At 31.4% G+C, this 24184-nt stretch overlaps 1 protein-coding gene across 2 annotated transcripts in view; it reads left to right on the plus strand.

Moving 5' to 3' along the window:
• Window positions 1–24134, plus strand: part of LOC143078820 (dihydroorotate dehydrogenase (quinone), mitochondrial-like) — a 59495-nt gene extending 35361 nt beyond the window's left edge. For both annotated transcript variants that reach the window (XM_076253803.1, XM_076253805.1), the window contains one exon: window positions 24004–24134. In XM_076253803.1, the coding sequence (XP_076109918.1) occupies window positions 24004–24064 (61 nt within the window). In that variant the 3' untranslated portion in view covers window positions 24065–24134. The remainder of the gene's footprint in view (window positions 1–24003) is intronic.
• The last annotated feature ends 50 nt before the right edge of the window (window positions 24135–24184 follow it).

Genomic DNA, 24184 nt, shown 5'->3' on the forward strand with positions numbered 1-24184 from the left:
TCAGATAATCAGAATAGGAAAGATGTTGGATTGCTGCCTTTTATTATTCTCATACTTCATTTCAATCTAATGGGTACAAAATATATATTTTGAATTACAACTAAAATAAACAATAATTAAGAAAGTAAATGAAAATGAACCTATAATTCAGTATAAACATCAATGACGGGTTTTGTAATCTACAAATTAATGTAAAATTTTCACATTCAAAGGGCAATAACACTACATAACATTAAGCTACAAAATATTTAAAGTAACTTAGTCTTACTTTGAATACTTGTATTATTTTTTGTATTAATTTTGTATGGAATGTTTAAGTGATGTTTATGCATTTGATGTAAAAGAAATAAACATGTTTATTTCTTAACTCAAAAATAATGAAACATATCGAGCAAGGGCAGATAACTAAATAAATTCCCAGAATTTCTGTAACATGAACAATTGTTATACATAATACACATACATCTTGATTACAAACTATCACTGACAAATTAAAAATTAATAATTATTAAAATAGAAAATAAAAATGAACATAAAATACATCAATGAAATATGTGAACTACAAAAAATATCATTAAAATATGTAATATCCCCACATTGAAAGGATAAAATCAGTTAGCTTTGAGATGAGAAAGAATGAACCAGTTTACTAGAGAATTTCAAACAAAATAGCCAAATACAAATTCTAAAGTTGCGTCTCTAATTTTAAAGAAATTATGATATCCTTTTTTCTGGTCAGTTTAATTTAAAATATCTATTTAATTTTGTTCCTGCTGTAAAACTTGTAATTGAGCTTATTAATATGAAAATTCGAAGTGGTGTGATCCTTTATCTCAGATTCATATTCTCCTGGAATGTTAACATATTGTTAGGAATGTTATTTTTTCTTTAATAACTGCCATTAATACAATTTTAGAAATGATTTTAATTTGAATGAAACTTACAACAATGTATAATTTGAAAACAACCTATACAATTTCATATGTATATAAAAATGAAAGCTGAATATGTGAAGGCCAGAAAGTTTTACCAAGAAAATCATCATATGTAATACATGTCTATTTTTGAATAAAACAAAAGGATTTCTAGATTACTGATTGTACCAAGCAAGACAATATACTGAATATGATAATAAGACTGAAAAATTAGCACAAGTTTTACATGTCTCATTAATAATTCTAACTTGCGTGATATATCTTTCATTGATTGCCAATGCATTACATATTGTTAGTACAACATAAATAATTAAAAACTTATTCAGTCTAACAAAATTTTGTAGACGTTGATCTGTAAAAACATATGTATCACCAAGAAAAGGGATGATTTTTCAAATGTTCGGTACCTTCTAAACTTTAAAAGTAATAGAATTGAAAAATAACCTAAGCTGGAGAACAGTTACTTCGTAGTGCATTTCTTTGAGACAATAAATTCAAATTAAAATAAATTGCTTAGCTAAGCGCAGCTGGATACGACCGCAGATGTCCAACCCTGAAAATTTGTATTCCCCCTTTTTTGCCCCTAAATACAAAATGGTTTGAACCATAACCAGACTTGGGGTTATTGTAATTGTAATCGTTAATCAGCTGTAATTGATTACAATTTTTCAAGTAATCAGTGTAATCATTAATCAGCCAAAAATCTGATTACATGTAATTTAATTTAATCAATTACTTTTCAAAATACCCTGTAATCATGATTACTTTTTGATTACATTCTGATTACAATGAAAAAAAAATTTGTGTTTGGTTTGGTTACTTTAAGCATGTCTACTTCATTAAAAAATAAACTGTTACAGTATTGAAAAGTCATCATTAGCCTAAGCAGAGACATATAATACAACTATATACCTTTTATCTTAGTAAAAGATATTGTACATACATGTATATTCATCGTTTTATAATGATCTTCATATTAATATTTGATAACTGTTATTTATTCAAGTAATACTTTTCTTTAACCCTGAATTATAATCTTTTGTTAATTTTAATTAACTTTGAATTGACAGGTAGGAGATTAATTAAGGTTTGTTTTTATTGCAATTACCAATTGAGTATAGCTGTAGGGAAATATATATGATAAAAGATATATCAGACATGAAAATTTATCTAATTAGCACAAACTAAATTAAAAGTTGGACAAATATATTGTTTAAAATTTAAAAAAATGTATTTGGACTGGACATGTAAAATGCAATGATTTTTAGTACTTACATATTGTTTACAATTTGATTAAACATTTCTTTTAAAATTTAACATAGTTTTAACTGGTAACTTTATTTCATCCATATTTAAACTTCCATAAACTGCAACTTGGAATACATATAAATTATGAAAGAGGTCAGAAGACAAACAAAATACTCTTGATTATGATATATCTTTATTGTATTTAATTCAAAATAATTCAGAGATCATTGGTGATAAAGTGTAATGTACATATGTAGTGAAATTTGGTGTTTATTTAAATAGATGAATTTTAATTTGAAGTTATCATTTTATAATTGAACCAAATAAAATACTTTCTCAAAAATGCTATGGTTATATTGAACGTTTATTCATTCATATCATTCAAAATGTTTTGTTTTTAAATTCATTGTAATCAGATGTAATCATGTAATCATGATTACTTTGCCAATGTAATCATTAATTTAATCAGATACTTTCAGAAATGATGTAATCATTAATTTAATTTAATTGTACAAATGACAAAGTAATTGTAATTTAATCAATTACATTGAAAGTAATGGGACCCATCTCTGACCATAACCCCTCAAAATCAATCCTAACCATCCTTTTATAGTATGGAAACTTGTGGTATAATTTCGGAGAGGTTAATACACTTTAACACAAGTAATTGTCTGGAAACTACAAAATTGTTTATTTGGGCCCCTATTTTGGACCTTAATTCCTTAACAATTGGGACCATAACCCCTTAAATCATTTACAACCTTCCTTTAGTAGCTATAAACCTTGTGTGAAAATTTTATTGATTTCTATTCACTCATACTAAAGTAATTATCTGGAAACCATCTGTCTTCAGACTACGCTGTCGACGACAACTTGATACCAATATATGTCCAAATTTTGTTTATTTCTTGCCGTCGTATAAAAATCGCATCTTCTTTATTGCAAAAAGATTTTCACAGTGTAGTGTACAACTATTGGGACAACTAATGTCAAAATTATAGAACCTTCTACCAGCTCTAACTCAAAGTATTGACAATTCTGTATTACAGGGGTCTAAAACTCAGTTTGACAGCTTCAGACGACAAATTTTTGACTTTTTTTAAATGAACCAAATCGCTACTTAACATTACGATTCAGCACCCGAATTTTTTAACAAGTAATTTCTTCCCCTTACTTAATAATTCATGCATTAAACATCAAGAAATAAATTGGGAAAGTCTATCAAAAAATAAAAGTTATTCACTGTTCACACTAGGAACTATATTCGTTAGACATACAAAATCAAATGATGATAACTGTCCTTGAACCGGATATTGCTGTATGAAAATTTGACAGTTTTTAAATAAATCAATATTTTGTGCATTATGCTGATGAAAATATGATTTGTAGATGCACCAACTTTAAAATTGTTATTTACAAATTTGAGTGTCTGGTGATAATGTTTCACACAATGAGACATATTAGTATTGATCATTTGAAAAAAATACTGAAAATTCAGAAATTATTGTGATTTTTTATGATTGAACAATACTGCTGGTTTTAAATGTGCGATTGAAGGAAATCTTTGCACATATGTGTATGTCTGATACTAGAATGCAAATTCTTAGTATTGAGAATCCCCCTCTATTAATAAGAACCTGGCAATAATTTCTGTATCAACAGTAGTTTAATTTTAAAGAAAGATATTCTGAATAAACTATTCAATTGTTTCATTATACAATGACTACATTCAGAAATATTTCTAAGGGAGAATATTTGAGAGAGCACATTTTTTAACTAATTTGAAATTGATGTGGTTGTATTTGAAATTTCTGTTGTAAAGAACATATACTTAAAACACATTTTAGTCGATCTCATTATAAATGAAATTGTTTGCAGCCCCTAAAAGCCTCCATTATACTTTTTGAATAGGGCTTAGATAAATATTTTATTCTTAATTGAATGAAGATGAGAGTTGTAATGAAAATAAAAAGTGACAAGTTTTCTTTTTAATTTCAGATCTTTGCTAAGTTACAAATTATGATTGTCGTTGCATTTATAATGTTTCCCACAATTTCAATTGTTTGTCTATATCTTCCAAGTCTTCTTCAAGATTTTCTTCCAGATTATCACAGCTTAAATAATTATCTAGGTATCGAAGTAAACGGCTTGGAATTTCATCTTCTGAATCTTTTGAAGAGTCTGTGTCTTGTATCTGTTAAAAATGATAAAGTTGCAATCTTAATGAATTAGGTCTTTTTATTGCATACTCGTTACTCATTACATAAAAGATCTGAATATATTGATTTACAGGTATTATGTTCAGATGAGACAGATAATGTATTAGCATTTGATATATAAACCTTTCTTTAATTATGTTTCTGTGTTTTTGACTATGGACAATACAAAATTGATGAGTGAACTGTGACAGTTTTGAAAATAAAGTCCGTGAATTCTCTATTCTAACGATTTTAAAAATACTTGACATTCTTCTGAATTCATGCTCCAACCTCAACACATATATATCTGCTTAATGTTCCTCTTATTTCTTTCTAAGTGCCAGTCTCAGGCAATTTTCAAGAATTTCAAAACATGGTTGAAAAAACCTGCTGATCTTAAAATCTTAATTTTGAAACGAACCCTTATCCTGAGTTAGAAATGGCTGGTGTTTCCTTTCTGCATGTCTAGTAATTGGATAAATTGCTTGTTTAGAATGATGGCAAAAACAGAGTTATCTATGTTTTATTTCAAATGCATTTAAAAGAATTTATATCTTGAAAATCCAGAACAGGAAAAGGAAAAGGAAAAGAAAGTAATATCTGTTTACAATTATACACTCTGAACCTTAACTTAGGCAGGTATTTCTTCACCACTGTACATGTCTTTTTGTCATTTTTAACCGGTTTTTTGTGACAAAAATATCGGTTATTGATTTGGGGATGTACGGCGGGCGGCCGGGCTGTCGGCCGGGCTGTCGGCCGGGCGGCAATCAAATGTTGTCCGTGCAATAACTCATGAACCGTTCAACCAAAGCTTTTAAAATTTTAATATGTTGTTACTGACAACTAAATGAAGGTCAATAATGGCGATTTTGACTTTTACCGTTCAGGAGTTATGGTTCTTGAAAGATTGAAAAATGGAGTTTCCAGTCGTGTCCGTGCATTTACGCATGAACTGTTCTACCAAAGCTGCCCAAATTTTAATATGTTGTTACCGATGACAAAATGGAGGTCAAGTTCAATAATGACTATTTCGACTTTTACCGTTCAGGAGTTATGGTTCTTGAAAGATTGAAAAATGGAGTTTCCAGTCGTGTCCGTGCATTTACGCATGAACTGTTCTACCAAAGCTTCCCAAATTTTAATATATTGTTACTGATGACAAAATTGAGGTCAAGTTCAATAATGACGATTTTGACTTTTACCGTTCAGGAGTTATGGTTCTTGAAAGATCGTAAAATGGCGTTTCCATTCACGTTGTTGCATTTAATTACTAATGAACCATTCCATCTAAGGTTTTCAAATTTTAATATGTTGATACTGACTACAAAATGGAGGTCAAATTTGATATTGACGATTTTCACTTTCAGCATTTATCAGTTATGGATCTTGTGATATTGCCAGGACACAAATAAATGTTAATAAATCCGGTTTGCTGTCGTTGTGACAGCCTCTGTATGTATGTATGTTCCGTATCTCCCTCCTTTAGTAGGAGCACCACCATGGGTTATGGTGTAAAAAGGAAGACATTCAACACACTGTATCGGTACAGATTTAATGTGAGCATTTGCCTATCCAGTCTCCCAGCCTGGCCGTGATGGGTCTTACAACCAGAAAGTTAACCTTCCCCAAAACAATAAGTACAATGTAATAAAGCATACAACACACCCACTCACCTGACTCGCTCATCCTCAAAAATATAAAAAATGCATAAAATAAAAAAACATTATATACAAAATAAGGGATAAGGTCACCCCGGATGCCGCACAAATGCCTAGACAACGAACGGGAAACCGGAGAGGACATACTTGGAATCCAAAGCGATACCGCTAAATCCCAGCTGCATTCCTGGTAGAGGAAAGCCGAACATCCTATGATAAAGGATCTCGGAAAAAAACTACCGATTCATTAGGGGAACAGCTAAAACCCTCAGACATCAAATAGATTGGTCTGATAGTTTCCCACATGGAAACTACTGATGGATCCCATCTGACTACATGTCTCAAGCAAACCTGAAAATATCTGCAGAAACCTTTCTCAACAAAAAAAAGTTGATATTAGAAAGACATTAACTTTGCATACAAATGGTCAAAATTTCAAAAAATTCAAAAACAATTTATCAGGATATAGGAGGATGTAACTATGATTTATTATTGCTACCAGTTATTATTGTTTAAGAAATTTTTAAGTCATGTTTGTTGAAATGCTATATTAGAAGTAATAACTATCTTTTCTTTGACCTTTATTTTTGTATAATTCTGTTTAACAACTATCTTCTCTGTGGATATGAGGCATAGGCGGATCCAGGGGGGGGGGGCTGGGGGGCCCGGGCCCCCCCTTTCGTGGGAAAAATTTGGTTGATTATATAGGGAATCATTGAAGCATGACTGGAGCGGGCCCCCTCTTAGGTCAGATAGCGGCCCCCCCCCCCCCTTAGGAAAATTTCTGGATCCGCCACTGTGAGGGTACTATATTTTCAAAGTATGTAAACAGGTATGCATAATTTGTAATTTTACAAACAAGTGTGCAACTGAAGACTGAACGAAAACAAGTTAATAGTTTAAATAAGGGACAACAATAATATTTAAAAACAATATTTGAAAAATATGTGAATTGTGAATAATTTTAACAATATTTTATTTAATATTCATCCTTACATTGTCTGGTACTGGTATTCTATTTGAGCTCAGATCTTCGTCAACTTCCTCCTCTGTACCAGTTTCATGTACATTTTGGTGTGCATTATCTAAATCACAATGAGATGAGGGAGTGATATCATTACATCTGGTGATTGATGATGTGGATGCTTGCTGCAACAGAAAGTTACTATTTTAAAAAGATGTTTTCTTGGTGATATTTATGCATGATTACTATTTGGATACTTGACTAACAATAAATCAACATTTTTAAACATTTAAAGGAAACATTTGTATATCCTAGAATGCTTCTTTCAAAATTTTAATGCGGTTTTTTATATATATATTTCATCTAGTATAAAACAAACACACAACCTGAGTGAATTACATTGGATTTATATTTTTCCTGCATACACACTTCTATGTATTGATGAAACATTCCAGTTATGTTTATACACAAATAAAGAGTTGTGATATGATTGCCAATGAGACAACTATCCACCAGAGTTCAAATAAACTGGATGTCAGCAGTTATAGCCAACCACATGCACAGCTTTCAACAATGGGAAAACCCATTACTGTATAGTCAGCTCTACTAATAGGTGTATAGTTTGTATACTGGATTTCTTTGTTTCTGATAATTTTGCATTCATTTTTGTACAAAAGTCCTTTTGAAATGTGTGATAAGTTATGAAAATGTTTATTTAAATTATAATAATGAATCCAAAATAAAGTATAATTTAAACACCTACAGATTCATTTCCTGATTGCAGTTTTGATCTTTTTTCAGATATCTCCTCACTGATTATCCTTTTTCTTTTCTAAAAAACATTATGAATTGATACATCATTAACCCCTTTTTTAAACTTTAGAAATCTCTAGTTTCGATTCTAAAAATTAATATTCTATTCTAAGAATGAAGTAAGGTTGACGAAACTTTTTGAATTCTGAAAGGAAATTGTTCTCTATTCACCATATCAAAGTTATTAGTCTTTTCTATACCAGTAATTAAAGGAACGATTCTTTCAACCAAAGTCAATCTTACTTTGTTCTGAACTTTTTTTAAACTCTTTTGGTGTTAATGCTTCAAAGCATTTGATACATTTCTATGTACCTGGATTTGTTTCAAGTCCCTGTCTGTGAACTAGTTGCCAAAGCAGCATGTGATTAAGTATTGACATGATTTAAAATATGCTGTAAATAGTTATCAAAGGTACCAGGATTATAATTTAGTACGCCAGACGCGCGTTTCGTCTGCATAAGACTCATCAGTGACGCTCATATCAAAATATTTATAAAGCCAAACAGGTACAAAGTTATAGAGCATTGAGGAACTTTCAATTTAACTTTAAGACAAATGTAACATTAATTTAAAATGGATGTCATATTTACTTGAATTCTTCTATCTTTGGATTGTATGCCACCGCTGACTTTTAGACACTGAGCTCTTTTAGTAAAAGATGAACAACCAGAGGAACTTGGTTGAAAGTCAGGCTTTTGACATGATATCTCAGACAAACTTTTATGACTGTCAGAAAGGTCTAATCTTTCATCTCTGGATTGTAAATCAACTTTATTTCTTTGGCAGAAAGCTGTCTTGGAATAAATAGTACAATCTGAGGTACTTGGCTGGTTTATAAAGTCATTTTCTTGACATGTTAAAACAGACTTCGTTGTATGACTGTTGGTGAGGGCCTTTGCTTCATATTGATGTTGACTGCATACAATATCTGAGTCAATAGTACAATCTGAGGTACTTGGCTGGTTTATAAAGTCATGTACATGACATGTTATAACAGACTTCGTTGTATGACTGTTGGTGAGGGCCTTTGCTTCATATCGATGTTGACTGCATACAATATCTGAGTCACTGGCTAAACTTGAAGAAGAATTTGAATGAATGTCTCTTTGGTTATCAGATATTGAACTATATAGAAGTCCTGAAATTTTCCTCTCATCATCTGTGTTAATTGTACTGTCATTGTTTAAATGGTTTTGATCTTTCTCACAGTGAAGTGAAACTCCTATTTCTTTCAAGCTTTGTTGAACATGCGGCTTTTCTAGTAAACCCTCTATCTCAAGATATTTTATAGAATGTTGTATTATTGCCAGACTTGACCAAATTGTGTAGTGTTTACATATTTCGCGACTTTTTTTCTAGTTTACATTCTTTTTTTAGTTTCCATGCATTTACAACAAGCTGTAGTTCAGGTGGTATAGATTTAGATTTTTTCTCACAATAAGATAATAAATCATCAACCAATTGCTGGTCCTGGTGTTTTTCATGTCTTTTCGCTGTATTACATGGACTTGAGTATAAATCATTGGGGTTCCAGTCACGTGGTGGTGTTTTCCACAACCTAGCATTCTTTTCAAAAATATGTAAACCTTTACTAACTCTACAAAATGTTATTGCCAAGTCCCTTACAACATCTGAATATCCTTTTGGACTGTCCTTTTGTTCGCTATTTTGATTTAATGATAGATCAAAATTAAAATCTTTCAGATGTTGTTTTAAATCAGGAGTATCCCTATACATGATCAATAAATCCGTAGCCATTTTCACAGCATATATTTCCTGTCTAGAAACAAAGAGTTCAAGAAGTAGTTCTATATTACTTTTCCATGCAGTTATTTCTATTTGAAATTCGGATGGCAAAGTTATACTCTTCCTGTCACAACATTTTAATAAACAGTGTAGGAGTTCCATGTCAGTCTTGATACTGAATTGTTTACTCTTTGGTTTATTTCTTGGGTCATAAAATGGCTTGTCAGCATGAAGTTCTTGCCAGCTGTCTGGTTTTTCTTTCCATAAACCATCAGATTTTGAATCCAAAGCTTTTTTCTTTAAGAGTTTAAGAGCTATTGTACACATATCATGAATCCAATTCCTCTTTTTTACTGAATCTGCTTGTGGCCTTAATTTCTTGAGGGTAGGTCCAGGATTGATCTCTACATCCCCAGAGCACCACAATAAATACAAGATGGCGTCTTCATAGGCGTACTTCAAAGACAAGTACTTCTTTAACTTTGCACTCTTGTGCTGACTGCCAGATGAAATAATTATGAGTATCAACATCACTAAGAAGCTTCTAAGGTGTGACAATTTTTTCATATCTTCATCTGCTTCCATTCTTGGAATGAAACAAAAGTGATTTTTATATTTTTCTATATTTGAATCTTTGAAAACATTCACTTTGTTTTCATGTCTTACTTTACAGAAACATCTGTAAATAATTTTCTCAACATCATTGACAGTATCTTCTTCTAGTCGTAAAATTTTTCCCATATTGATTGTCAGTTTTTTTAAGAACTCTCCGTCATAACAAGTCATATTTATATCTAACAGTAAGCTTAAATAAATACTGTTTTGTTTGTTGCATTTCACATGCATATAATCAGTAAGTCCTTGAATAAACATGTTTTGTATTTCTGGTTGCATCTTTAGAACACACAATGTTTTAATGATGTTGTAAAATTCACTTTCATTGTACACTGATATCTGTTTAATAAATAAGACAAATTCCTCCCGTAAATCTTCTCTAATCTTTAAGGTATTTTCTATTTCATTTATCATACATTTCAGGTAACAATCTGATCTGAGTTCTTGTTTAAGGACCTTATCTTTAATATCATTTAGAATATGTGCCAACGAGAAAGATTCAAAGTCTTCAAATGTATTGTAGTACGTGTATTGGTCGTCTTCATACGGACCAAACAATGGTACATTGCCAATGCAATCATGTTTGCCCATGAAACAGGCACATGATTTATATGTTGATGAAAGTAATGACTGTCTGAACACTTGTAGCCTATTCAGCACATTATTCATGTTTGTTAAATCTTCACACATTACGTAAGCATGCAATAAAGTCAAAAGAAGTTTGCAGTATTTTTGTCTTGCATAACATTCTGTCTCTTCCGTAAAAAAAGGTACATTTAGGATAAAATCACAATTATCCTTGATGAAATCCATTGACATTTCATGACAAATGACGTTCGGTAATCGGGCATTACATATATATATTATTTCTAAACTGACATAATGAAGATCTGGTCTGTTCATCAAATCTTTAATTAAAGATGGTATCAATCTTAATTGTGTTTTCCTCAGTGTAAGAAATGGGAAACCATTAAAGCCCTTCTTTATATACAAATGATCCGTGTTAGAAAAATGAGTAGAGACAGATATTATGTGTTTAATATGCATTAATACTGTCTTCACTTTTGCCATTTGTCTTGTGATCGCAAAATTACAAAGAAGAATTAATAATATAGTTAAATGTGTCCCATATTCATTCTCATCAAAAATGTAACCTGCCAGATCACGTTTACATTTTTTCGGTAGAGACAAAAAATAGTCCTCATTATTTTTTATCAACTGGTCTAGTATTTCATGTTTATTTTCATCCAAACTTTCACAGCATATTAGTCTGAGTTTGAACTCAATACTAGGATGATATTTCCATACTTCGTGTATTAAATCAAAGGAGACTTCCGGATTTGTATCTTCATAAAACGAGTAAAAGATCATATTTAAACTAATATGGTACTGGTACTTATTGTTAATTTCATTATTATTAAAAGGTTTTTCTCTTCCTGGATGTTTTAACTTAGCCAGTACATGATAGAAAATAAGCTGTACGAAGAAAGAAGCATCATCTACCAAACTTGATAAATAAGACAGAAGAACAGTACCAGATATACACGGAATAAATTCCTCTAGTTCTTTTGTTACTTGCTTTATGTTTTTAATTGCCTTTACATCTTCACTTCCTTTTCGATTGATAATAAATTCAGTATATAAACTAGATAAAACATAGTTATAATAATCTAATCTCCTTTTAATTTCTTTCATACCCAACTGAGATTCAGGACATAAACAATTTTTATGATGCACTGCTGTTTCGTGTTCTTTCAATAATTTCTCATTGTAATATTTGATCTTTGAAGACAAATCATTTCTTCTAATCTCCATAGCAGTAAATTGGTAGGTACGTGTTTATATTTTTTATTTAATATCCTTACTAGATATCTGACAATAAATTCTGTTTTGATAACGTCATACTTCCATTTAAACTGAAGTTTGCTTCACCTCTATGGTGGCTTTAATCTTATCTTCATCTTCATGGTAATAACTACAAATTATAAAGGTTAACGTATATCTTATTTGTCATAGAAAGGTGATGTTTTCATATGAGCAGTTTCACTTTTACCCCAAAGATACATTTGTAATGGCAAAAAAGCTTCATTTCATAATTTAATCTTTAATGTTCATAATTTTTTTTTCGTGCTTTTTATCTTTTTCTTTCTGTGATTATTTAATAACATGAATGGTACTAATCGTATTGCAAAAGATACACATTTTTTCATTGATGACTGAGGCCAAACTATGAGAAAGTCTATACCAATGTTTTCTAGTCTGTGTGTGTGTGTGTGTGTCTGTCTATAATTCATCCATCATGTATCAGGATAATGTATTGACTCATTTTCGATTAATATTTTTGATGAGGGTAGCATGTGATTTCACTTTTAATGAACATTCAAATATGATAGTGTGAGCATGTCATGGATCCCTATGGACACATTGTTATTTGATACTGGATTAACCAAGATTTTGTTATCACACAATTTGGTAAATTTCGTTGGTGGATTCAGTGGAAAATTCTGGTTCAGATATCTATTTCTACAATTTTTTTAGTACCAATTTTTTGAAAATTATGGCTCTATATAAATCAAGGCAATTGAATTCCCCTTTTTCAAGGTGTATACCCCTACAGCCCAATTTCCAAAATTTATTGAATCGCACCTTAATTAAATTATCAATTTGTTTTTATCCATTGAAAAACATATTTAATTGAAAAAAGTGTCTTTCTCTGTGTCCACAGTATTATGCTGATAAATGGGATTCTTTACAGACTCCAGAAATTTAGAAATACTAATCGATTGTACAACAACTAGTTTTTGATATTAGAATGTAAGTATAGGTTATGCAGTTAGCTTAGTCATTTTGTTTTTATAGATGTTATAAACAACCGTTGTCAAAAAGAAGTCAAAGTTTGATTAAACAGACAACACTGAATTAATCACTATTTACAAATAGCACCCCTTTTTAAATTCCAAGTTATTCATTCTTTGTTATGAAGAGATGACAAAAAATAATTAGTGGTGGGAAAAATAATCATATGTTCAGAGATTTATTTATTTGCAAGAGGATTGATTACCTGCATCTTACTAAGCATTTCTAGTCATTGTATGAAACAAAGAAAAGTTTGAATTGGTTGAACTACTGTTACTCTTAGAAAATGTAGTTTTTAGTAAACTGTGTATCACAAAAGTCTATCATGAGATTCAAGTCTTCTATGTTTAGTGAACCTGAGTGAAGACATTATCACTGTTGCATGGTTGAGCACTGGGATAAAAAAAGAGAAGAGATGATACCAAGGGTATAATCAAAACACATAATGATATTTTGCAGCCAAGTGTCTTGTCACATATTAGGGTGTTGCTAATATTTGAATATAAATGATAAGGACTCAAAAAGATGATAATTTGGCAGATTTTGAAATGATTCAAAGTTGTGGGAGATGACCGCACAAACTTTATGTTTGAGGATTTTAACATATGAAACTAGGGAGGGATGGAATGAATAATTAGATTATCATATGACAGTTTTACCATTAGATGTATAAATTATTAGCCCTATATCAGCTAATACATGTATCAGCCCTGAAAAGCTGAAAGCTTAATGGCAAATAAAACATTTGTTATGAAAAATCCCATGTTATGATCACTAAATCATTTACTTCCACCTGTAAAAGCATTATTGTGTAAAATTAGTTGTTTTCCGATCATACTCCCACGTCGTGTGTTAATTTTTATGAATGAGCTACCCGACGTCATTGTATGATCAAGACGTAAGAGTATATAAACATTTTACAGGAAATTGCACAATTGTGAAACTGAGAGTCATCAAAACAAGAAGAAAGCATTTACAAACGATGATAAACATGTTCCAGACCAATTTTTGGGCATGTAAGTAAGAAAACCTTTTATATTCATCCAAACCTTTCCAAACACATCATTGTAAAAGGTTTAAGATTGTCACTTGTTAATTTTGCTCGGTTCTTTTTACGTCAATATAAAAATAGGCTTTAGTTATTCTAATATTGGAACGGAAAATATTGGCTTCAACAAGAGCGCTTCAATCAAAAAGAATTGTCATAATTTACCTATTAGAATAGAAATAACGCATGAGGGCTTGAATTTATACTGATTTTGCTCGTGATCAAATATTTACCATAAAGGGCCAACCCGATGTACAATCAGAATACATGTAAGCTCGTGATCAATTAGTTAGCATAAAGGGCCAACCCGATGTACAATCAGTATACATTTAAACCCCCATGAATTATTCATAATCATATTTAAAAAAATATTAAAACAGAATACTCAAACACACTTCTATTTTCTAGAGATTTCACAGATAAGTTTTTCTATAACAACAATAAATAAAATGCATCTCTGATACGGAGCCTTGTGGTACAATTTCAAAAAGATCCATACACTTACACGCAAGTTATTGTCTGGAAACTAGAAAAATGCTTATTTGGGCCCCTTTTTGGCTCTTAATTCCTAAATTGTTTGGACCATGACCCTCTTAATCAATCCCAATCTTTCATTTGTGGTTTCAAACCTTGTGATTAAACTTCATAGATTTCTATTTACTAATACAAATGCTATTGTCCTGAACCAAATATGCGGTCCCAGAAAAATAGTTTAACAACATATAAGTATCCTAAAAGCTTTTAAATTGGAAAACAATAAATATATCTTATTATTTGCTTTGCAAAATGGTGTATTTTTTGCCTAATTTATGGCTGTTTTAACTTCTAAAGCGGATGATGAAATCCTTAACAGGGTCATCTGATAATACATCATGAGAAGGTCTATCGTTGGTCAATATTTGGTCTTGATAACTTCATAGAATCAAGTGAGGGCATGTTAAAAAGTGCTGGAAAAAAAAAAGAAAAACTAAAAAAAATTGAGATTTAAAAAAGAAAAATAGAAAAACAATAATGTTTTCCCTCAGGCAGGGGAACGACCGTAATAATTTAAAAGACAACTTGCTAGCATTCTTCTATAATGGTATCATAATTGTGTTAACCAGGTTTATAATTAGATTTAAAATAATCAATAATTATTTTTATTTGTCAACCATGATTTTGTGTTAACCAGCAAAGGTTAGATTTGAATAGAAAGTAGAATGAAAATGGTTATCTCGAGGTGCCCCATCTTCCTTCACCAATAAAAAAATTACTTCCACCAAATAGCACAATAGTGCTGCAAGTGGCGTTAAACATCAAGCAATTAATCAATATAAAAAAGAAAATATGGTATGATTTGCCAATAAGACAACTCTCCACAAGAGACCAAATGACACAGAAATTAACAACTATAGGACAATGTTCAGCCTTCAACAATTAGCAAATCCCATACTGCAGAGTCAACTGAAAAAGCCCCCAAATGACAATGTGAAACAATTCAAACGAAAAAACTAATAGTGAAAATGAAAAGCTGGTGTATTTTTGCTTGAATTTGCCTCTCTACTTATTTAAAAAAATGGGTGTTATAATGGTCTTTCTCTTTTTTCCTCACAGTATTCTGCACATATTCATAATAAAGTCAGTTTCATGTATATGCCTTATAAAGAACATTATAAAGTTCATTCAATTGGTTTCTCATATTTATTCTGTTTTTATACCATCTTTTTAAGAGTAGAATATGCTAGAACAAACAGAACTCAGGATGTTTATCATTGATGTCTTACTTGTGACAATGAATAATAAACCTACCTTTTAATCGGTCTTTCTTCTATCAAGGTTTCCGGTGTTATGATATTGTGATAGGAGTTTTGTTCTATTTGTATGCTCTAGATCTATGATCAGTAAGGAGTTGTGAAATTAAAATATAAACTATACAAAAGATATATTAGTTTTACCAGAGTTTGTTCACCTTTAACAAATTAATGTTCTTAAAGTCATGCCATAGTGCAAATTTGCAATAAATTTTACCGATTTATAATTAAAAATACAATTTGTTATATTATATTAATTTATCCTATCATAGCCTCAAGGTTGTGTTAACCAGGTCTGTAAATTGATAAAAAAAAATCAATAATAACATTTATTTGTTTACCTTGATTTTGTTTTAACCAGAAAAATGCTAAATAGAAATTGTACCTGTTTTAGATATAACGTAAAATGAAAATAATTTTAGTTTTTCTGAAACATTTGGTTATACAAATATATATGAAACTTTATGATACTTCATATCAAAATGCCAGAGTGTAATAGTTATGGTAATGGTTTACTCTATCCCATGGCTCAAAGAGTCCCTTTCTGGTGCAGATATATATAAATCAATAAGTTAAGTCAATGCTCAACTTCTACATTTCAGTTGAGACCATTTTTAACATGAAAAAAAGCACACATCTTGCTTCATTTTTTAAATTTCTAATGACTGGTATTTACTTTTTTATGTTTATGACCTCATAAATAATTACTTTCAATTTAATCTAAAATTCAGTGTAATAACATAACACCTAGAATGTGATAGAGTATAGTGTAAATCTTTAGCAACCTTGGTTTTTCCTCTCTGTTGACAATGTTTTTTCAGGGTAAAACTCTGCTATATCATCATCTCAGCAATGTCTTATTTATATAAATTATACTCCATACCCATGCTGCTGAAGTTTTGATACATACCAATGGAAAGTTCATAATTGGGGAGGTGAAATCATTTCATTGATCCTTAAGTATTGTTCTCAATTGACCCACATTGTTAGTTTATAAATGTAAGTCAAAATATAAGGCCGGCTGAACTGTATCTGTTGTATCCTTCATTTGCTTACCTGACCTGACAGTTCTATATGTTACTTATAAATGGACTTAGTTTCTCTTTCAGTAACATACAGTCTGCAGTTGAAGTTTTTAGATTATTTATTAGATTCATAAACTATCCTAATATTTACCGAACTTATATTACTAGTATGTTATATACACATTCATGGATCTACAATCTGTCGATACCTGTAACTTGGCATTGCACAAGGTCATGTTTTCTCTGGCTGTTTATGACGTCTTTACACTAAATCCATTGGATGTTGGATGTGTATGGATTGATAGTTGAGTTTTAGATGCATGATTTTTTTATTAGTTGTTAGTGTCTTTGAACTAGCTGTCAGATAACTACGAGTACTCTCAGATCTGTTCATTGTGTCTTTTTGTGTCGGAATGTATAAGTACCCTGCCGCATCCACTTGTATTTTTGTCCATCTGATGAGATAAGCCTTTTTCAACTGATTTGTATAGTTCGTTCTTATGTTGTACTGTTATATCACTGTCCTAGGTTTGGGGAGGGTTGGGATCCCGCTAACATGTTTAACCCCGCCACATTATTTATGTATGTGCCTGTCCCAAGTCAGGAGCCTGTAATTCAGTGGTTGTCGTTTGTTTATGTGTTACATATTTGTTTTTTCGTTCATTTTTTTTTATATAAACAAGGCCATTAGTTTTCTCGTTTGAATTGTTTTACATTGTCTTATCGGGGCCTTTTATAGCTCACTATGCGGTATGGGCTTTGCTCATTGTTGAAGGCCGTACGGTGACCTATAGTTGTTAATGTCTGTGTCATTTTGGTTTTTTGTGGATAGTTGTCTCATTGGCAATCATACCACATCTTCTTTTTTTTATATTAAATAGAAAGGTAAAACTCAGGTCATTTTTATAAATTAACTTTTTGCAAGTATGAATTATTAAATGTTAAGGATTTTCTTATCCAAGGCATAGATTATCTTAGTCGTATTTGGACTTTGTGTACCATTATACAACACTATGTAATTGTTTTAATTTTCACAATACTTCTCAGTGTGTTACTATCCATACTTACAGTGTAGCTTTTTATCATTTGAATGAGTTGTGATAAATGTTTGGGTTATCTTTCTTTTTTACAATAGGCTTCTATGTTTATATATAGAAATAAGAAGATGTGGTACTAATCATGACAATGCCAGGTTTTAAATTGTAAACAATTATAGGTCAATGTACGGTCCTCAACACAAGGCCAAGTTAGTTATACCATAGTTGACATTACCCAGTATAGTTATCATTTCTACTCTTTATCAATGTGTAAATTTTAGTTGACAGTTGGATCTGGCTGTCAGTGCTTCTCAGAACTTTGGGAAAATTTGATATTTGTGTCCCTATCTCTTTTTGGCCATTATTATGCCCCTCCTAGGGGTTCTATGTTTTTTTTCAGTCTGTGCGTCCATTCATTAGTAAGTCTTTCTAATTTCAATGCGAAATTAGAGTTTTGATACCAATTTCATTGTCCACTGAACATAGAAAATGATAGTAGGGGTTGGGCATTCATGTAATATGCCCACATTTTTGTTTATTTTAAATTTATAACATGATGGAATTTTGATAATGTTACTAGATCAAAAACTTCTGTGTAAAGCCTCGGTCACACCTTACCGGATAGCACGAACGGACGACTAACGGATGAAAATAAAAGTTGTCCGTTGACAAAATTGTTATCCGTTGGGAGTCCGTTGATGTACTGACCGGATAAAACGGACGTGTAACGATTGCATAACGGACACACACCGGATATGCAACGTACGAGAAACGGAAACGTACCGGACAGAACGGATGTCGAACGTACATCCAACGGACGAGTACCACACAAAACGAACACCTAACGGAAGCGTACCGGATAAAACGGACGAACAAGATATATGGAAAAATTAAAGTCGACAATAATAATACCTGTAAATCGAATAAATATTCAAAAATGTTTCTGTGTAACTGGTTTTGGTTTGTTCTTCAAAATGTCGCCAAAGGACAGTTTCTGGCCTGAATAAGACCTGTCTGATAGTGAAGACGTGCCTTTACTCTAAGATCGATTATGAATAATAAGAGTTCATAAACCTTAGAAATCTGACATACCAATAATTGTCATTTCTGACGCGAAATTTTCAATTGGCATTTATCCGTTTCAGATCCGTTCATCATCCGTTTTATCCGTTATACGTCCGGTAGAAGTCCGTTTCTCATTCGTTCACCATCCGTTTTATCCGTTGAACGTCCGTTAGAAGTCCGTTGGTGAATTTATCTTCCAGACCTCCAACGGATGTATAACGGACACGTAACGGATACAAAACGGAAACGAAACGCACGAGTACCGTACAAAACGGACGCCTAACGGACGTACAACGGACATTTCATCCGTTGGACGTCCGTTAAAGGTTTTGAAAATGCTCAAAAGTTTCCACCGGACACAACGGACGTCGACGGATAAAACGTACTCTTAACGGATATTAACGGATTGAAAATAAGTTATCCGGTAGGCGCCTGTTCGAGCTATCCGGTAAGGTGTAACCTAGGCTTAAGAGACTACAAACCTGGTTGTGGATTATTCAATTTTATAATGATCTTCAAACAAACTGCAATTAAAGTGTTAGTTTAAACATCCCATTGTAATACACTCTTGATATATTTACAGGAATATCTTGGTAGGTTATTTATTAGTAATACTACAGTGAGTTTAAACATCCCATTGTAACACACTCTTGGTATATTTACAGGAATCTCTTGTAGGTTTATTATTAGTAATACTACAGTGAGTTTAAACATCCCATTGTAATACACTCTTGGTATATTTACAGGAATCTCTTGTAGGTTAATTATTAGTAATACTACAGTGAGTTTAAACATCCCATTGTAACACACTCTTGGTATATTTACAGGAATCTATTGTTGGGTTAATTATTAGTTATACTACAGTGAGTTTAAACATCCCATTATAATACACTCTTGATATATTTACAGGAATCTCTTGGTAGGTTATTTATTAGTAATACTACAGTGAGTTTAAACATCCCATTATAATACACTCTTGGTATATTTACAGGAATCTCTTGTTGGGTTAATTATTAGTTATACTACAGTGAGTTTAAACATCCCATTATAATACTCTCTTGGTATATTTACAGGAATCTCTTGTTGGGTTAATTATTAGTTATACTACAGTGAGTTTAAACATCCCATTGTAATATACTCTTGGTATATTTACAGGAATCTCTTGGTGGGTTAATTATTAGTAATACTACAGTGAGTTTAAACATCCCATTGTAATACACTCTTGGTATATTTACAGGAATCTCTTGGTGGGTTAATTATTAGTAATACTACAGTGAGTTTAAACATCCCATTGTAATACACTCTTGGTATATTTACAGGAATCTCTTGGTGGGTTAATTATTTGTAATACTACAAGTGAGTTTAAACATCCCATTGTAATACACTCTTGGTATGTTTACAGGAATCTCTTGGTGGGTTAATTATTAGTAATACTACAATGAGTTTAAACATCCCAGTGTAATAACTCTTGGTATGTTTACAGGAATCTCTTGGTGGGTTAATTATTAGTAATACTACAATGAGTTTAACCATCCCAGTGTAATACACTCTTGGTATGTTTACAGGAATCTCTTGGTGGGTTAATTATTAGTAATACTACAGTGAGTTTAAACATGCCATTGTAATACACTCTTGATATGTTTACAGGAATCTCTTTGTGGGTTAATTATTAGTAATACTACAGTGAGTTTAAACATCCCATTGTAATACACTTAGTATATTTACAGGAATCTCTTGGTGGGTTAATTATTAGTAATACTACAGTGAGTCGATCAGACTCATTAAAAAGTTCACATAAAGATGAAGTTGGAGGCCTTAGTGGAGAACCATTAAAAGATCTTTCTACAAAAACCATATCTGATATGTACAGGTTAACAGAAGGTAGGTTAATCAGCAATATCAAACAGTAACAACATGTTTTAAAATTCAAACAACACTTTGAGAATTGTTGCGTCAAAATTTCTTTTATACATTTCCCTAAATATCAGGAATGCAAGACAGTTTTGTCTTGTAAGTTGGAAAATTAGATTCTTAAACAAAATTTTCTAAATTTATTAAGGTTTTGAAGTAAGCATTGATTGTTCAGATAATACTTGTCACGATCCAGATGAATTTTATAGAGTAATTCACATATTTATTCAGTCAAACTTGTATATAGATAATGATTTTGAAATTGTCGTAATGATCAGAGAATTGCACTTGCAGTCTTTGCGCAGGACGCCTTTTTTTCACAGTTTATTTTATACATAGTTTTAACATACGCTTTTATGTATATATGTACGTTTGGCCTAAGTTTTGTTCACCTGTGTTTAAACGCACACTGATTAGGCTTAGCCTATTTACACACCTGTTGACAATTTTTAAATAGTGGTCAATCGAGTTCTTCGGACAGGTTTGGCTATTTTTAAAGGTACAGTGGTCAGATGAGTTCTTTGGACACGTTGTAATTTTATTTCTGCTTGGGATTTTCGTGTGGAAGAATGCCACACTCGTTAGAGCATTTTCATATTTGATAGCTAAATTTAACCTACAGTGGTTCTACTGTATTAGTGCATCAATTCCGAGGTAAGTGTTTTATTCTTACATATATTTATACTTTTCTGTGTCTCACTTTTGTTTATCAAATTTCCGAAACTTTCAGACTTCTGCAGACAATTTTCCATTATGTAAATTGTTCAATTTATAATGTTTTGTAAACGGATTTAAAGATATGAAAACCATGTTTTATATTCAGATATTTGCGGTTTTACTAGTGAACAAGAACAAGATTGTTAATTACGGGTACAAATTGAATGTACGTGATATTTATGTGTACAAGGTTCCGAATTTCCTTATGTACGTGAAACTATCATGCAAATTATGATATTTATTACAGTATGACACATTTTGCTACATATAAAATGTATGTGCGTATTTATCTACGTAAATTAATAGAATATATATGTTCATTTTATGAACGTGAGATTATAGAGTTCATGTTTATGTTGCATGAACGTGCAAGTAAAAGGCATATCTAAATTGATAATCGTACTACACAAAAATGCATCAAAATATGATAAAACTTTCTAATATTAACACCTACCTATAGTTTTTTTTTAAGTTAAATTTATTCAGATTAGTCCACTTCATCTTTATATTTAGTATGACAACGAACTTTAATTTTTTAACGATAATAGACCAAAAATTGGGAAAAATTGATGAAAAATTGGGAAATTCATTAAAATTGGGCATTTTCAAAGGGCAGTAGCAAAAAAAAAAGTGTTTTTTTTCTCCCCAATTCTCCAAATTATTATTTTACAGTCACAGAAAACCAAAAATCAGGTTAAAAAAAAGTTTAAATGCTTTGAGTAAGGGGATGAATAGAAACTAGAACACTTAATAATTGTGCAATTAAAAAGCAATATCACAATCTCAAACAGAATCAAGCTCTATCTTTTTCAGGGATATATAATTGAATTTATATTCAAATTTTATATTTCAGGAAAGGTACCAATTATAGGAGTAGGAGGCATTGGTTCTGGTGAAGATGCTTATGATAAAATCAAAGAAGGTGCTTCATTAGTCCAGTTATATACGGCTTTAATTTACCAGGGTCCACCACAGGGGCTTGTTTAGTGGGTCAGACGAGGTTTTACTGTCAATGGCGATCGCTATCCTGTATTTTATATAGAATAGCGATCGCCATTGACAGTAAAACCTCGTCTGACCCACTAAACAAGCCCTGTTTATACATTTTTGGTGAACTTTTAACTACAGAACTCTTCTTAGATCTGAATCATGAACAAAAACTGAACATTTTAATGTCTCTTCACACAAGAAAATTAGCAAAATATATCGTTCGTGCATTTCATATCCGACGTCAGGTGCTATATAATCTATGAACATTTAATTTTTGTGTATATTTATTCTAACTTTTTGAACTTTAATTTCAAATGATTTGAGAAATTGTGTATATATACATGTATAACGTGATTATGTTTAACCTTACTGATATTTTAAAAAGGTGACTTATAGGTCCAATGGGCCGGGTGTAACTTTGACTATAAACTTTGTAATTGTATTATATTTATGTTCACAAGTCACTATAATAAACAAATTACTTACTTACTTACTATAAAATAGCGATCGCCATTGACAGTAAAACCTCGTCTGACCCACTAAACAAGCCCCTGTGTGTGGACTATGAGATATTTCAAACAGTCATGTTTTCAAAGTCTAAGTCGTAAGAATCTGTTATATTTTACCTTCTCTAATTCTTAATTGATTTATCCTTTTCATGACCTGTTGATTATTTTTGTTTAATCAGTGAGTGGTTAATCTCAGTTCTTCATCGGTCAAAATTTGATTATGATGTCAAACTTTCTTGCTTTCCTATTGTGACCTCATAGAAAGAAGACCATGCCTGATGACATCACATGGAAAGAACATATCTGTTTGCAGGTTGTTCGAAAAGAAAGATTAAGGTTATCTGCACATTGTCTAAGAAACAGATTCCACCACCACATCGAGTGAATAATTTGTATCACACTCAATGCAGTGGTAGAATCTATATCTACAAAAAATAACATTCATATGCCATATACCCACAACCAGACAACTGTTTCTAACAGAATACTTTACAAATCAATTGAACAGAAACTTACAAAGATCTGCCACCAGTAATAATTGTGGACCAGAAGAGACAAGCAACCACTCTCCAGTTTCCACAAGTGGCAGACAAAATAACATACATGGGTGACCTTGGGTTGTTTTCTGCTCTTAGGATGGGTTGTTAGTCTGACACATTCCCATATCCTTTCTTCATTCTATTAACATTAAATTTATTGTGAATTGTGTTCATTGGTACATATGTACTATCAAAATTGCACACAATTAAAACTTATTTTGTCCATTTGAACATGATGATCAGATAAGATATAACTGGTCATTATATCTGACCATTTGAACCAGTGTCCTTTCATTATTAGCATAATCATAGTTATTGTTATATTTATCATTACAGTAAGGATGGTTATAAAAGCATTACAGAGGCAGTCGGAGCCAATCATAAAACAAAATCATGACAAAGGAAAATCTTAGGAGTAGTTTATAAAATTGGTATCAATTCTGCTGGACAATAATGACAATCAGTCTGTCAACACGTTTAGAGGACTCAGTTTTGCGTAGTTTTCTGTTTTTTTTAA

Source organism: Mytilus galloprovincialis, chromosome 6, assembly GCF_965363235.1.
Source record: "Mytilus galloprovincialis chromosome 6, xbMytGall1.hap1.1, whole genome shotgun sequence".
Taxonomy (NCBI): Eukaryota; Metazoa; Mollusca; class Bivalvia; order Mytilida; family Mytilidae; genus Mytilus; species Mytilus galloprovincialis.